General features: G+C 40.5%; 1 protein-coding gene across 1 annotated transcript in view; it reads right to left on the minus strand.

Annotated features, from left to right (window-relative positions):
- The window catches only part of APPL1 (adaptor protein, phosphotyrosine interacting with PH domain and leucine zipper 1), a 56,095-nt gene that overhangs the window by 16,880 nt on the left and 20,969 nt on the right, over positions 1–18,246 (minus strand). Inside the window, exons 7-13 of the mRNA XM_006130905.4 lie at positions 17,841–17,899; positions 16,825–16,971; positions 10,537–10,619; positions 10,256–10,414; positions 5,796–5,984; positions 4,215–4,257; positions 903–959 (exon numbers count right to left, since the gene is read on the minus strand). Of these exons, the coding sequence (XP_006130967.1) occupies positions 903–959; positions 4,215–4,257; positions 5,796–5,984; positions 10,256–10,414; positions 10,537–10,619; positions 16,825–16,971; positions 17,841–17,899 (737 nt within the window). The remainder of the gene's footprint in view (positions 1–902; positions 960–4,214; positions 4,258–5,795; positions 5,985–10,255; positions 10,415–10,536; positions 10,620–16,824; positions 16,972–17,840; positions 17,900–18,246) is intronic.

Consider the following 18,246-nt stretch of genomic DNA (forward strand, 5'->3'; position numbering starts at 1 on the left):
TCCAGAGCGTTTCTCCTTCAAACAGATTTCATTAAAGTACTGACATTATGTGATAGCAAGAACACAAAAAAGCAATATTGTACTTTAAACTCATGAACTGATCACATTTATTCTCAAACCCAAAGAACTAAAGTCATGCCTGACTTCAGTGGGCACTACAAGGAAGAAGCATTTGTTCAACCAATTACTCTAATTTACTAAGATTTTGGGTGTCCTCCAAAACCTCTGAATAACAAGAATTATATTTTGCCATCTACTGAATAATCAACACCAATCTGATTAGCCCTATGCATGGCTTCCTTCCTATACAGTTACTATGCTACGTTACTCTGGAAGAAGTGTGTATTACTTGCTTATAAACATTGATAATGCTGCTAATACACACACCGATTTACAAAACAAAATTACATGTTTCCTGCTATAAAAAGCTTGCAGTCTAAGATATAAGAAGCATTCAACTTAATTTTATACTACAGGTTGACCCTCTGCAGTTCAACAGCCTGGGAATCTGACCAGTGCCGAACCAGAGAATTTGCCAAACTACGAGAGGTCAATATTGTCTAGAAGCATGACCAATACTTACACTACTTACTGAGCTCTTAGAAAACATGTAGAGGTAAATTAGACCTAAATACAGCCACCAGTCCTAGCTCTGTGTTCTGTGCTGTTAAACAGACTTTATAGGACTGCAGGAAAGTTGGTCACACCCATCAGAAATAGATAACTGGCTAACTAAAATCATTTCAGACCATGGATGTTGTCGGACCAGAGAGTGCTGGACTAAAGAGGTTCAACCAGTACAAAATCAGATCTAAGAAATCTCTTTAAATGAATATGTATCAAATTTAAATGTATTGCTTTGAGTTAGTTTTCGGTATTATAAAATAAATGATCAAAGTTACCTCAGGGTTTTCACTTAGATATATCTGTTTAGAGATGTTGTTTATTGTACATATCCACTAAAAGAAAAAATAAGAAGCATTAATAAGTATATCATAGTTTTAAAATTCTTTTTAGATATCTTAACTATTTTCCCCACCACCTCTTCGCATTTAATGTATCTTTAAGAAGTGACACACCAGGGCCTATGTATTTCACTGAATTTGCTATGAAATTCACTCCAAATAGCAGAATTTGCCTCCAGAATATCAGTTATCATTAACAAAAATTCTAGAAAGACTGTAAACTGATGGAGCAGCATCTTCTAGAGACTGCTGAAAACTGTGGCTTTGAATTGTGAAAAACAATTGGTATCCTGTGAATTCCATGATTGCATGGCCACAAAGTTATGTACTTTATTTTTCCCAAGATGCTATAACATGTAGTATGTCTACGATGAAATATTCTATTTTATTGCAACCAGCACTGGTATTTTGTTTTCTATCTCTCTGCTTTATTGCAACCTGCTTGCTGCTGCCTTTTATTTATCAACTTTGCCCTGCAAGGGGGAGTAAATTGGATTACAATACACACTGCCTGAACTGTTCCATGGAGCCCAAGTTATAATCCACCTTGTTGCTAGAAGTGTAGTACATACAAAGTTCTTCTGCAATTGACCACTACACCAGCATGGCACGGTGCAGAAGCAGATGCTCCAGCAGCTAGGAAAATGAGCTGCAGAAGCTGGCTACAAGCTCCCCCTCATGTCTTTGGCATGCAGGGGGAAACGGTTATGAGTTCAGATGTTGGAAAAAGTGATGGGAGCTAAGGGAGCAGAGCTGAATCAATTGGGTGTCTTAGCAAAAAACTCTACTGCAAAAAAATAAAAACAAAAAAAACAATCTCTTTAAAAAAATAACTGATTAATTTTACATGTGAGTATTTTTAGCTATGTTTCACAGTAGTGATGATTGCACTCTACATTCAGCAACAATGCAGAGTGGCATGATTTAACTGTCTGTCCAAACTTATATTATAGAAGTCAAAAAACTTACAAATGTTAAGTTTTTTATTTCTGCATCGGGAAATTCTATAATAATGAATGCAAGATAACACATATTTATTTAGCGAATATTTAAAGTCATTCATCAAATTTGCTCTGCAGAGTTTCTGGAAAACCCTAAATAAAGTCAAGAATTTAGTGAAATGTTACTGGTCAATATACTTCATCTTAGTAGTTTTCCAACAGATGCTTTCAGTTTTCTGATCTAAAAGAGGGAGAAATACGCCCAAATGAAATCTAAATTATATCACAGAGTACCTCCTTTGTTAGCTCAGAGTTATTCATAACAATTAGATTTTATGTTTGTAGTACATCAACTAAACAATTTCTATTTTCACATCTAAAAAAACCTTCTAAATTAAAACATTTAGGGAAAAGATGTGAACTTCCATTCATTGGCGTCTGCATTCTTTCTGCATCTGTACTTTAGACACCTGAAAATGTTGGCACTGAATATGAACACTGACCAATTTTCCAGTGGGTTAACCGCATGTATGGGCAACTACAATGCATGTCAGATTTACCTTCCATTTTGAAAGAAAAGTTGTTTTAAAGTGTCATAGGGGGCCTGGCCTCTTGAAGAGGGAATGGGACCAGTTCCCTGAGACTCATTAGCTGTCTCTCAGGAAAGGCTATTTAGCTCACCTGGTTCCATCTGAGGGCAACTCAATTACCTACCAATCCTAGCTATGAAGGGATGTGGCGCTTCACACAAAGGAGTTCAGAGTAGAGAAAGGAAAGGCATCTCTGCAGGCCCTCTCTAGGCTAGAGAAGAGGAACTGCCTGGAATGAGAAAGTTTCAGCAGAGGCAGCCAATGGGAACTACCAAATCCCCCAGATGAAGGGAAAAAACTGTTGGAAGTTCTTTGGGTAGGGCTAAAAGTCCCCTGATAGTGGAAGCCAAGTGCTGCTGCTGAAAATCTAAAAGAACAGTTCTGGGGAATTACCTTGGAGTCAGTTCTGTCTAAAGGAGAGGATTCTGAAAGAACCTAAGAGGCCCACGGATACTGGGCAAAGCCCTGACTGGATTTAAAGAGAAACGCCCGGGAGGGAGGAACACGAATTATGTGGGATTACTGTTTAGCCCCAGAATGGCGAAGACTTTATCACTGGGTAGGTTTGAAGTCTGTATGTTAATAAATCACCTCCAACAAGAGTGGATTTTCACTGAAAGAGTGATCAGTGGCACCTGTATCAGTGCCTTCTTGCTGCAAGGGGGATCAGGCAACCTCAACTCTTACAGAACAGTGAGTGTTGAATGCAGCCAAAAAGACAACAAACATTTGGTTTTAGTTTGAAACATGTATTTGTTTGATCACCCAGCAGAGGGCAGTGAGACATGTAGTCTTCCTAGTAAATCGGGGTGGGCAATAATTTTTAAAGGGGGGGGCCACTTCACAAATTTTTTAAGTGGCCCTGGACTGCCCCAGAAGGGGTGGAGTCTCAGGCAGAAGGGACAGGGCTTCTGCGCTCCCCCACCAACAGACCCTGATTAGCTTGGGGGTCAGGGAAGCATGTGAAGTTTTTGCCCCCCAGCGCCTAGAGAGAAATGCCAGTTGTTCTGAACAGGTGGCAGTTTCTTCTAGATGTCGCGTGCCCCTGGTGGCAGAAGGAGACTTCACACACTCTCCCTGCCCCCAAACTATCAGGGCCTAGGGGCAGGGCATCAGGCTGGATCAACCCACTTGGTGGGTTGCATCCAGCCCGCAGAGTCTCTCTTGCCCATTCCTGTAGTAGATGCTGAAAGCATTAAATACCTTTCTATATTCAGCCTCAGAGCTTGTCAAGGATGCATGATCCTGTGCTTGCTTCTTAACTGATTTCTAAAGCTACTAAAAGAGCATGATATTTACAATATTAATTCTATGATCTTTTGAGTGAGCTCTTTTTAAACAACAAAGTTTGGACATGGTTTTCCTCTTCATTTGCAGCAAGGTACTCTGGATATTTCCTTTGCTTTCTATTCTATACTTAGCGGACCCTAAGTAAAAAACCATACAGTACCCCTTTTGCCATCCCCACAAAAAATGTTCAGTAACACTTAGTTTTCCTTATTGCCAATGATTTCACTGGCTATTTTTTCCTCCCAGTTAAACCTATTGCCCACTGACAATCATTTTTGCTGGCACAGAATTTTTTCCAGGGTAGAGACAATGAGTAGAAGAAATCTTCCGGTCAGTCTTCACTTTTGGGTCTCCTAGGTAACAAATATTTAGTGTCAATAATGATTTATCAGAAAACACCTCTTAACACACACTTGCTATAAGCTTACCTCTTCATAATCTTTTTTACTCTCTGCCTGTAAGATTGAAGATCTGAAAGATGAGAGAACAAAAAAATTCTCAGGCCCACTTATTTGGAAAAAAAGATCCTAAAATATCTTTTTTATCTGGAGGTACATTTTCCCTTTGATATATGCCTGTAACTTGTACTAATAATACAGGGAGCTATGCATATATATTAAATGGAAACTAGATTTAACTGAAGAAACAAGAAATACTATTTCTATGTAAAAATCAGGCCATCATAGAGATACAAAAACATCGTTTCAAAGTTTTTGATAAAGGGTTTTGGAAAGCACTTCATAAAAGCATTTAAAGTTATTCAGATTACTTTCACATCCTTGTGTGCAAGTTTAAAAGAATAACCATGGATAAACATCAAGGCAAGTTATTATGCAGATTTTTTTAAACATGAAAAGTTAGTCTATTATAAAAATGTATAATAATTATTTAAGTGGTCTCATAGGTTAGCAGAATGTGTTATAGCAGAATCAAAATCTTTTACTGTTCAAACGGCAATGGGAATTCAATTCTAACAACATGCTCTATACCACCGCTCTGCTTAATGGTATTGTTCTAAGGTTGAATGTTGGAAATGCAAGAGTACTTTATACTTCATTATCTCTATCACCAATTTATTGCAGAATATTTACATTTCTAATAGAATGCACCATGTACCTGTATAATGGATTTTTGTAATAAGTTATGGTTAAATGTGTTAAAATATGCATATTCTCTTTAGAATGAAATTGCATTACTAAGACATAAGGCTGTGTTCAAATCTTATTTAAAAGTAATTTTCAAGTTTCATCTCACAGATATCACACACAAATCAACAGCTCATTTTCTGAGCATCCAGGACTGTGTTTCATGCCTGACAGTCTAGCCTATAGACATCAGAAATAAGAGGTTACACTTAAAGCTGTATGGAAAGATTTTGATGTTTCTGGTGAATGCTAGATGTTTGAACAGACCATCCCTTAGCAAAAATTGCAACCATTTTTAAAATATGTTTGACATCTCAGTTATTTAGAACTAGACAAACATGAGTAATACTAATAAACATGCTTACCATAGTACACTATATTTATAATGATAAGCCTCTTGTTGTTAGTTAAATTCCAAAAGCATTTCTCCAACAATATATGGAAAGCTCTCTGACATGCTAGCACTCTGAGTCTCTCAATACATATTCAGATTTCAGTGCAGGTGTTTTCGAATTATCCAAATAAAAAGTGAGGTGCACACAGTTTGCATAATGAATAACCTATAACCTATATTTTCATCTAATATAATCACTTTATGGTTATGAAGCTGTTATGGGAATTGATTATTCCAACCTATCATCAGTAGCTTCGTGTGGCTGTTTATGATACGGTGAAGAAAAAAAAGACAGTTTGTACGGTTCATTTTTATAAATAATACAAAAACATACACCCGCTCAAATTTTAACTACTCAAAATTGAAATGTCTTTTTTCCAGATAATAAGCATAGTATCATTTAAGATAACACTATCATAAGAATGAATACTAACTTTTAAGATAACACTATCATAAGAATGAATACTAACTTTTTGCCATCAAAAGATGTTATCTGAAAGCAGTATCTTCTGTCCTCACAGTCCACAGCCATCACGGAACAGTTGTCTATGTCCATGACAAGTCCTCCAGCTACATCACCTCTTGCCTGACTCATTAGGTTTCCACCCTGAGTAAAGTAAAACTGTCTGTCCCAGGTGGAAGACACCAGACCAGTCTTACTAAAACAAGAAAAAAAAAGACTCCGATTTAGTCGAATACATGTTTAAACCAGACTTATAAATTAGAAAAACACGGGACAGATAAGAAAAATAAGACCTCCAAATCTTATGAAAATAAAACCCAAAAGATTTTCACTCAGAGCTAACAATTTATACAACTGAGCTGGTTTCTTCACAATTTGAACTCTTTTACCTCAAATTAAACAAGTTTAAACAGCCTACAGTTATACAGCAAATTATGTAAAACTGATACACTAGCCAACTGTTAGTCATAAACAATTTAATTAGAAGTAAAGATTAAAATAGTTGTGTTTTATATGGATCACAAAAAAATAAAATAAAATAAAAAAATCAACAAATCTCCTTTCTTCTTTACTGGTCCAGCACCTCAGGACCTAACCAGTCCCGGATGAGGGATTTTGCCAAAAGAGGAGAGATCATTTGTGCCTACCGCTGCCACCATCAGCCCCCTACAACCATTGCCTGATTGCCAGCCTACAGGATGGCTTCCCCCCGCTGCCAGCCCCTCCACGCACTGGGCTTCTGGACCCACAAGGCTGCCCCGCTTCCTCCTGGTGTTGTCAGCCAGCTGCACTACCGCATGGCAGCCCTGTAGCCGGGGTTCAGCTGCACAGCCAAGCAGCAGCCCTGCTGTTGGGCTCCAGCCCCGCCGGACAGCCTTGCTGCCATCTGGCCCCTCGAGGCAGTTCCACCAGACAGCAAAGGGACTGCTGGGTTCCTGGTTGCACTGCTGGGCGGCAGCGTCACTCCCAAGCTCGCAGCTTCACTGCTGGGCAGCCCTGCTGCCTCCCAGTCCTGCCTGGTACCAGGTGCCGCCCAGCTGTTCAGCTCCAATTTTGTTATTGGGCAGCAGAGGGGCTGCTAAGCTTCTGGTTGTATTCCCAGGCTTCCAGCCCTGCTGCTGGACTCTTGCCCCACCAATGGACCGTCCCACTGCCTCCTGACCCTGCCAAGCAGTGTCACTACTGGGCGGCAGCCCTGTTGCCAGGCTCCTGGTTTTGTTGCCACAAGGCAGCCCTGCTACTAGGCTCCAGCTCGGTTGTAGGGCTCCCAGCCACAGTACAGCCCTCCACCAGGGACCATAGATGTTACCGGACCAGAGATCCTGGTTTAGAGAGTCTCAAAGAGGTAGCTGTGTTAGTCTATAACTTCTATAACAACCAGTAGTCTTGTAGCACCTTAGAGACTAACATATATATGTTATATATATATATATATATATATATATATATATATATATATATATATATAATTAGTATCTTGAGCTTTTGAGGTCAAAACCCACTGCTCATCTGAGGATCTAAGTACTGCCCAGGAAAGCTTATGATACTAAATATATATGTTAGTCTCTAAGGCTAGGTCTACACTAGGGGATACATTCAAATTAAAATACACAACTCCATCCAACCACACAAATTGCTTAGCTTAAGTCCAAGAATCTTCAGTCGAATTCTGGTGCTGTCCACACCTCAGGAAGTCGAAGGGAGCACACTCCCACTTCAACTTACCTTACTCCTCGTAAGAGCAGGACTACCAGGATCAAAAGGAGCGCCCTCTCAGTTCAAATTAGCATGTCTTCACCAGACCCACTAATTCGAACCACGGAAGATCAACTGCAGCTGCTTTGATCGTCTCTGTAGTGGAGACATGGCCTGCAGGAGCAGGACTATGGCGTCGACGGGAATGCCCTCTCAATTCGAATTCGAACTAGACCCACTGATTTGAACCCTGGAAGATCAACTGAAGCTGCTTCGACCTTCTCTGTAGTGTAGACATGGCCTAAGGTGCTACAGGACTACGCAGTTTAGAGAGCTTCAACTTGTAGGATCAAGAATTCTTTAACAATAACAATGAATTGTTTTAATCCACTGAGAAGATTTAATTTAGATGTCAAGTATTAATATAACATAGCCAACTAAGGACCTATCACTTTCTGAGACGGGGTGTATCAACCCCGCACTGGCCAAGGCAGGGTTAGCCAGGCCTACTGGGCTGGGAAGACTCCTCCCTCGCAGCCCTGCTGGGCATGCTCCAACTCCAGAGGCAGTATAAAGGCTGCAGGAGCAGCTCATTCTGGGCTGGCCAGGGAAGGGGAAGGAGCTCCTGTCTGAGCAGAGGATCAGTTACCCTGCTGGGACCAGCTGGAGCCGCTGCAACAGTTGCTGCTGCTGTGCCAGCCGAGGCCACTGCACTGCCTGAGCTGCTGCAATCACTGCCACAGCAGCTGCAATCTGCAGTCGTCGCCACCACACCAACCGCAGCTGCCATGCCAGCCACAGCAACTGACACCACAGCCTTTGCTGATCCAGGTGGGGATGCCATTGGCCAGAAGGCCAGAGTAGGAAGTAGCCCAGGTCAGGGAATAGGAGCCAGTGGTGGGAGCCACCCACTGCTGTTAGGGCCCTGGGCTGGGGCCCAGTGGAGCGGGTGGGCCCAGCCCCCGTACCTGTGCACCCCTGAGAGGGGAGCAATTCTTGAAAGCTATAGACTCTGCCACTGGGCCATATTTACCCCAGACGGGGCACTAGAGACTTGGCTGCTGGGCCATACTCACCCCCAGACAGGGGGCAGTAAAGACCAGGTCGCTGGGCCATATTTACCCCCAGACACGAGGCAATGAAGACTTGGGCTACGTCTACACTGCAGGCCTCTTGTGCAAGAACTTTTTGCACAAGAGTTCTTGGGCAAAAAGTCCTTGCACAAGAGCGCATCCACACTGCCATGTGCTTTTGCACAAGAGCATCCATGGCAGCATGAAAGCTCTCTTGCGCAAAAAGGCTTATTCCTCGTAGAAAGAGGAATAACTCTTGCGCAAAAAGCCCTGTGTTCTTACGATTTACTGTACTTTTTCTTGCGCAAGAACATGCTTGTATTGACGCTCCCCAAGTTTTTTGCACAAAAACAACCATTTTTGCGCAAAACCTCTGTAGTGTAGACGTAGCCTTGGCCTTTGGGCCATATTTACCCCAGACAAGGGGCAGTAGAGACTCGGCCACTGGGCCATATTTACCCCCCAGATAGGGAGCACTGGAACTTGCGGGGTGGGGAGACTGATCAATCCGCCCCATAGGGGGCACGGGCAGAGAACCCCGTGACGCTTTCCATCCATTTTATTTCACTGATTCACAGGAAGAGACTGTAAGAGCATACAACCTCTGCAGATCTATACAAGAGGCATATCATAATAAATAAACTGGGTATTGCGCTGATAATACCAAACACTGCAACTTTATCTTTCTTGTTTTGTACAGGTCTTCTCACTTCAACATAAGCTAGAAAAGTTAGCCTATTAAAATAATTCATAGTTCAAATTCAAGGAAGTACTTTAGTTTTTTGCTGCTAACATTAAATAGTTTGATTTTTCTGCCTTTAGGTTTTTGTTGTAAAATTAGTCTGATTTTTATAAAGTTCTCCAAACATACAGACCACAATAGAAACTGGGAACATACAACTTTATAGTTTCAAATAATTTTTAACCAACTGTAAAACCAATAGGTTGTCTTTACATATGTGGAATAACCACATCTCCTTACAGTGGGTAAAAAGCACTCCTTTAAACTGTCTTGCATATTTACAAAAGTCTGTTTAGTATCATGCAAAATATGTTTTCCTTATATTTCAAAAGTACAAACCCTTATTCTACTGTAATCCAAACTTTTATCCTAAAGTTATATTTTACATAGATAATGAGCAACATAATATAGTATTAATCTTCAAATACTGACTTTTTATGCAATTGCTATCTAATAAACATATATTGAACATATACATAATCTCTATATTTCTTATGTAGGCACAAATATCTAGGGAACTAAGTTTAATAAAAGAGCATAATTTCTCTAACTGGGTGGAAATCAGGAGGTTTAGCTCTATTCCTGACTAGTAGGTTCTTGTGACTCTGGGGAAGTCACCTGATCTCTCTCTCTTTCAGTGTCTCCATCGCATTAGCAACACATACCTTTCCTTTAAAAAATCACTGAATAAATAATGCATAATGTATTAATAGGTGGACCAATTATTAAACCCAGAAATTAATGCCAACTAATCCACAATTCAAATCTATCATGTGAGGATAATACAAAGAAAGGAAGCATGTCAAGCTCCACTGTGCCTTGTTCAGTTTGACCAATTAAATGTTTACAGTCCAATAGACCAGTTCTTATAAATATCACTTTTCTATCCAATATAGGATTTTCTTTTTAAAAGAGGAAAGTTCTTCTGACATTTTTAAATAATAGTAGGTAGCTTACTTCCTTGCATTAAGATAGCCAGCTTTCCGTGTTAGATTTCTATGGACAGGAAATTTTGTTGTGTCAGGATCAGGTAGATATAATGGATCACTGGCTGCTTCCAAGTCTTCTATGGTCTGCTGCATGGTTTCTACCTCACAGTCCATTTCCCTGCGAACACTAATATAGCATAGCATACATGTGTTATTAATAGAGATGATATAGCAGTAGGCAAACTCAAAGAAAATGAGTGAAGACAATATTAGGCATTAAGGATACCATTAAATAAGAACAAATCTTACTTTTGTACACTTGTGCCAATATTGGTTAAAAATTCTTCCAGCTGCTCAGTAAGATTTTCTGAACCCATTTTAAAGAAGTTTATCTTAGAAAACAGAGAGAGAGAGAAACCATTTATTTAACAAAGCAAACAAAACCTATCTACAGGTTGAAACTCTCTAGTCTGGCACCCTCAGGACCTGACCAGTGCTGAACCAGAGAATTTGCTGAACCAGGAGAGGTCAATATTGTCTAGTAGCATTACCAACATTTCCACGTCTTACTGGGCTCCAGAAGACATCGAGGGGTAAACTAGAGCTAAACAACAGCACAGGACACAGAGTCAGGACTGCAGCTAGAAACAAACTTTATGGGGCCACAAGAATCTTGGCCACATCCATGGTAATTGGACATCTGGCTAACTAAAATAATGTCGGACCACGGATGTTGCCAGACCAGAAAGGTTCAACTTGTATTTCTGTTTTTTTAAAAACATGTATTAAATCCAATTGTAGAAACGCAAAAATAATTGTGGGGACATTCGTCCCCCTAAATCTAAAGATTTTGGTACATGTCCTTCATGCTCTCCAACACCATTCAGATAAAATGTAAACTGAATACAGATGTATTATTTTGCTTTACTGCAGAAGATATTTACATTTAGTTCCTACTTCTAAGTTGGAGCTGTAGAAGAGATGCAGTAGTACTCATATTCAAGCACATGGAAACACTTTGATATGGGGGTAAATAATCCTTTTATGAAGAAAGAAAGAGGAGGATAAATAGGTAATGAAATGTTCTGACAAGGTCTCTATATTAAGCTTGTTTCTAATATTATCTTGATTACAAAATAAAATGTGATCTGTTTGAACATATAATTACTTCCACTGCAACTCCACTTTAAAACACACACTTAAAACTGACTGTATGGGTAATTCTGCATAAAAACAAAAGTAGGAGGTTGGAATATTCTTGGCTTGAGTGACATATATGGAATTGTCCATCGATTTCAGTGAGGGTCAAGGTTTCACAAAGTATCTTCACAAAGCAAATTAAATAAAAGATGACTCAAGTTCGGTAGCCTAACCAGTGTTTCTCAACCAGTGGAACGATTACCCTTAGGGGTACTCGAGAGAAGTCTGGGGGGTACATCAACACAACTGAAATTTGTAGAAAACTGAATTTTTGTTTTAAGTTTTACAGCACTTTATTATTTTTGTACTTTTTACACCCAAAAATTTAATCTCCCGCCCTGCTAAGATTTAAGTTGTTTAAACAAATGTGTTGCAATGGTAGAAAAAAACTGTGTGTTTCTGAAAACTGTAGGTACTTATTTTTTTTAAGGGGGTACTTTTTTAAAAAAGGGGTACTTTATAAAAAAAGGTTGAGAAACACTGTAATATAGTTTATGTAGCGTCAAGGGGTAGCCGAGTTAGTCTGTACAGGATGAATTTAAACAACAAATGGTCTTGTAGCACTTTATAGACTAACAAAACATGTTGATGGTGTCATGAGCTTCATGGGCACAGCCCACTTCTTCAGATGACTGGAGTTTTGAGTTTAGGATGTTCAGATCCGAAATAAATAGGGGAGGAGGGAGGAGGAAAAAAAAGGAGTGAGGCAGGAAACAAGGATCAGAGGGTATGGAAATATCAAAGGGAAAAACAGGAAGGCAGAACTGGGAATCAGTAAGCACCTGAAGATTAGGTATTAAAATGAAGCCGATAAGAATCAAAGGCAATAACAGGAATCTACACAAAGAGCTGTTTGCACCTTCTTTGAATGTTAGGTTGATAATGTCCCAACCAGTGCTATTTTTGTTTAAAAAAAACAAAACAAAAAAAAGTGTTGGTTCTCCAGGGGAAAAGTTCTTGAGCTCTGACTGGAGGTGCTGGTACTGCATCTGGAGGTGCCGGTACTGCGTATCGGGCAGCACCAACACAAAAAAAGCACTGGTCCCAACCATCCCTCATCACCAGGGCTCACCGAGCCGCGGCGAGCCCTGCTCACCAGCCACGCTGTCAGGCGTTCTGCGCATGCGCATCGCCCGAACCCGGCTCTTCTGGGATGTAATCTACTTGCCACAAGGGAGTAGATTATATAGATTGTCGAGCCCTGCTCATCACGACTGAGGCTATTAGCATGAGAATTGAACTTGCGGTTGAAATTGTAATTCCCACACCTCTCTGTGTATTTGGCTAGTAGAATTGTTTTGTGACAAGACAGCCACTTGAAGATCTTTTAAACTGTGATTAGGTAAATTAAAGTGTTCCCCAACAGGTTTCTGTATGTTCCCTTTACCTAGATCTGATTTGTGTCCATTGATTCTTTCCCGTACGGACTGTCCAGTTTGTCCAATATATATAGCAGTAGGGCATTGCTGGCATTTGATGGCATAGATCAAATTGCTGGATGTGCAGTCAAATGACCTTTTGATTTGGTAGCTTATGTTGTCGGCTCCAGTGATGAATTCACTTGTATAGATATGTGGGCATTGTTGGCACTGTGGCTGGTTGCAGGGCTGGGTTGCAGGATGCTTATTATGTGGTTGTGTGGCATAGTAACCAGAAAGAATTAGTTTCAGGTTGGGGGGTTGTCTGTAAGCGATAATAGGCTTTTCTCCCAAGACCTCTGAGGGTGAGGGATCATTTTCCAAGATGGGTTGTAGATTGTGTATAATGCGTTGGAGGGGTTTGGAACTGTGGACTATATGTAATAAGTGGAATTCTGTTATTTTCTCTTTTGGGTCTGTCTTGAAGTACACATCTGGGTACTTTTTTGGCTCTGTCAATCTGTTTTTTTTCCACTTCTCTAAGTGGGTATTTCAGTTTTAGGAATATTCTATAATGATCCCATAGGTGTTTGTCTCTGCCTGTGGGATCGGACCAAATCCGATTGTATTTTAGGGCTTGGGTGTATACAATAGATCGAGAAATGTGTCTGCAATGGAAGCTGGAGGCATGAAAGTAAGTGTAGCGGTCGGTGAGTTTCCGGTATAGAGTGGTGGAAATTTGTCCATTATTTAACTGTACTGTAGTGTCCAGGAAGTGGATTTCTCGTGTGGACTGATCCAGGCTGAGGTTGATGGTAGGGTGGAAGTTGTTGAAATCCTTGTGAAATTCTTCAAAAGTCTCTCTTCCGTGGGTCCATATGATGAAGATGTCATTGATGTAGCGTAAGTAAAGTAGGGTGTTAGGGGGTGAGAGCTGAGGAAACGTTGTTCAAGGTCAGCCATAAAGATGTTGGCATATCATGGTGCCATGTGAATGCCCATGGCCATGCTGCTGACTTGGAAATACAAATTGTCTCTAAATTGGAAGTAATTGTGTGTGAGGAGAAAGTCATAGAGCTCTGTAATCAGATGTGCAGTGGTGTTATCAGGGATGGTGTTTCTGATGGCCTGTAATCCATCTTCATGTGGAATGTTGGTGTAAAGGGCTTCTATGTCCATAGTGGCCAGGATGGAATTTTCAGGTAGATTATTGATGGTTTGAAGTTTCCTCAGGAAATCAGTGGTGTTGTGGAGGTAGCTAAGAGTGCTGGTACCATAGCGTCTGAGGAGGGAGTCAATATAGCCAGATAATCCTGTGGTGAGTGTGCCAATGCTTGAGATGATGGGCCATCCGGGATTACCAGGTTTGCGTATTTTAGGTTTTTCTGGTATTCCTTAGTGGGGTCACAGGAGAGAGGCTTGTAGAATCTGATATTGTCGCCTCCTGTTCATAATCTGTCCTGTTCATGATGACAACAGCGCCTCCTGTGTAGGCCTCTTTGATTATGATGTTAGGATTGTTTTTGAGGCTGTGGATAGCATTGCGTTCTGCATGACTGAAGTTGTATGTTATATGTTGTTGTTTACTGATAATGTCAGCTTGAGCGCGTTTGAGAAAGCAGTTGATGTAGAAATCAAGACTTTCGTTACGTCCGTTGGTGGGGGTCCACACAGAAGCCTTCCTCTTGTGGAATTGGGGGGGGGGGATTAGTAAGGTTTATGTATTAATTATAGTTGAATGTATTAATTATATTGATTACCAAAGAATTCTGATTACCACTTTGTGGATTGACAGATTCTTGTCCAAAGATCAGGCTCAATATTATTAAAATTACTATCTAGTTAGAAGCCTGATGTGCACAATTGCAACACTCACGCTTAGGGATGTGAGCAACTAGTCGACATGCTAGTCGACTAGTCGCTTCCCCCACCTTGCTGCCTCTATCAGAAAGAGGCAGCGGGAGGATGGAATTTCAAAGCAGCAGCGCTGTGTGGAGCCCGGGACCAGACTGTGAGTTCCATGCCACACTGCCAATTTGAAATGTCATGTGCAGCCCACGGCCAGATGGGAGTCCCTAGCTGGCCTGGACTGTACGCGGCGTTTTAAAGCAGTAGCACCACATGGAGCTCAGGGTTGACCCCAGCTGACCCTGGCCTCCATGGGGTGCTGCTGCTTTGTAACACCGTGGGCAGCACTGCTTGAGTCCCCCGCTAATCCCATGCTCCCCGCAGTGCTTTCACCCTGGGGCTGTTGCTACATTTCAAAGGTGGAGGTGCCCTTATCAACTAACTGAATAATTTATGCAAATTGCATTGACTATTTTATTAGCCAATTAATTTAAATTTTACATCCCTACTCACACTCGGAACTCGGTTATATTTCAAAATAATATACTAATACATTTAATAAAGTTACAAACACCAAGTCAGTGAGGTAGATAAAGACTGCAGAATGTAGATCTCCATGTCCATATACTCAAACCACTCCCTGCAGGACAACCTGAAATGTTAGCCATTATCTTCATTATCCCCAGGGGCCAGCTCTCTCCAACTTCCGCAGGCTACATATTGAGAGGGATTTTCTGATTTTCCTTATTTGTATTTCCTCAGACTATTAACATTGAAGGATGCTTATTCCATGGATTAGTATACAGATACTTGTAACTACCATTTCAGCTCATGATCATATTCATCACCTCTTGCATAAGTGGATTTACACTTACTACTTCCATGGTTCCTGTGGTAGCACTTATTGGAACATTCTAGCTCCTACTACTGAGCAAGCTCTCCTTTGTTCCTAAAATATAAAAGTAACCACTGATCTACGCCAAGAGTTAAAGCTTACTTAACCACACATATCCTAGCTTTTATACTTCAGCTAATGTCTACAGGATACTGTAGATTTCTTGTGTTGCAACTATCAGAGGGGTAGCCGTGTTAGTCTGAATCTGCAAAAGCGACGAGGAGTCCTGTGGCACCTTATAGACTAACTGAAGTGTAGGAGCATAAGCTTTCGTGGGCAAAGACCCACTTCGTCAGATGCATGTAGTGGAAATTTCCAGAGGCAGGAATAAATATGCAGGCCAGGATCAGGCTGGAGATGACCAGGTGGATCCAATCAAGGAGGATGAGGCCCACTTCTAGCAGCTGATCTGGAGGTGTGAATTCCAAGAGAACAGAAGCTGCAACTGTGTTGCAACTGAATATAATGAAAGCAGCTAAATATAATGAAGGCAAGGCAGCAACTACAGAAAAGGCAAGCATTCAGTTATAGTTCTTTTTCAAAACTCAGTGAGAGGCAAAAGGTGATTTGTCAAACTGAACACATATATAAAAAGAAATGTGAATTGTCAAACATTATCTTTAATAAATTAGCTACTAAACTGAGCCAGAAATACTGAGAATACCATTCCAGTGCCTCCAGCATTGCAGCAGAGATGATACTGTGGTGACTGACTGTAGGACTACATCTAACATTGTGCCACAGTGCAAACTAGGGGAGGAGGGAGTTGCAGAGTGCAAACTGTTGCCATCTTAACTGCCCCACATGGACATGACTGGCAAGAACTAAAAGCTTCCTAGTTTCCATGAACATAGAGTCCTGCTTCCAACAGGATTGTGTTAACACAAGTTTGGCACCTTTCAGTTCTCACCAGCAGCATTTACATGGGGCAGTTTGATCACAAGACTTCTGGGAACTCTGCAACTCACACTCCCAATAGTCTGCACTGCAGTGTAGATAATCCCTAAATCTTCTTCAAAATAGCTGCCAAAGGAGAGCGATACTATAAGCTCCCCCATATCATTCCCTTAAAATGTGCTTCAATTCTAAACTTAAGGAACAACTTCTCATGGAGGTGAGAGGACAATACCACTGCTACAGTCATTCAATGCTTAGCTTCTCTGCATACTCGTCAGTGTCAAAAGTTTCCTCAGTAGTCACCAACAATGCTGTGAGAAAGTTCCTACCAGAAATGCTGTCAAATGTACTCTCCAACCTTATTTCAAATCTAGAGTTTTCAGTGTTTAACATATCCACCTGAGCTTGCATATATCCTAGTAAGGGTTCCAGCAGGGCTATTTTCTTCTTGTACTGAAGAGTATTTAGTGCACAGAAATAATGCATCATGGTCTGATGCTGTTTCTTCTTTGAAGTATACACATCCTCTGTGACTTCATACTTGACCTAAAGAGATAAAATATGTCAAAATTTGACTCATTGTTTAGCATGTGCTTTCTGACAAGTTTAATTATAACCAGCAATAAAACATCATTAAAAAAAATCCACCATTCACCAGAAATGGTACTTTTTGCCCCATGACTCCTTTTCTAAAATTTATGGAGGAGGAATCCATGGTAACCAAATCCTGCATCCTGTTTTTCTAGCTCTGAGAAGTTCTCTTTTTGACCAATGTAAATGAATATAATATTGCATTCTTAGGCTCATAGCATTTTAAAAATATTACATCCCACTCCTACAATGTTAAAGCAACTTCTGTCTGCTGTGCAAAGACGTCTAACTATTAGATCCTGAACTATCATGCTTTAAGTGATGTTTACCCTGTTGCATATTATTTGTCATTATTGGAGATAGACCATTTTATAATATTTTGCAAAAATGAGGAATCATGTGGCACCTTAAAGTCTCACAGGTTTATTTGGGCATAAACTTTTGTGGGTAAAAACCACTTACTCAGATGCATGGAGTGGATATTACAGAGGATGGGACACACACACACACACACACACACACACACACACACACACACACACACACACACACACACACACACACACACACACACACACACACACACACACACACGCATATCAAAAGAAGGCATTGCTGATCAAGCATAGGACCAGTGTTAATGAGGACAATTCAGTCAGGGTGGATGTGGTGCCCTCCGAGCAGTTGATGGGGAGAAGTGAATACCAAGAGAGGGAAAACTATCTGTTTTTGCAGATATAGACTAACACGACTACCCCTCTGAGACCATAATATTTTTGTTTACCTCCCCTAAAAAGGCTGCTTAAAAGGTATATCACACAAACCTTTTCGTTCTCTCTTCTTTTTGATAGCCGACTGTATCGGTTAATGGCAGTATCATGATCTAAATAATAATATATTAAATATCTTATAGTCATTTAATAAATTAAACAAATGTATAAGAGAAAAAATATAGTAATGAACAATATTTAAATTCAATGAAACAAAACAAAACCACATAGGTTTTTAACGTACACTGACACTTGGGACATAAGACTCTCCAAAATTAAAACCTCAAGCTTTTCAAAAATGAAATCTCATGAATTATTTTTGTTCTCAACTATCATTCTACTATTCTAAGGGTATGTCTAGACTACATGCCTCTGGCGACAGAGGAATGTAGACTAGACTACTCGGCATAGGAAAATGAAGCGGCGATTTAAATAATCGCCGCTTCATTTAAATTTAAAT

The sequence above is a fragment of the Pelodiscus sinensis genome, chromosome 11 (assembly GCF_049634645.1).
Source record: "Pelodiscus sinensis isolate JC-2024 chromosome 11, ASM4963464v1, whole genome shotgun sequence".
Taxonomy (NCBI): Eukaryota; Metazoa; Chordata; order Testudines; family Trionychidae; genus Pelodiscus; species Pelodiscus sinensis.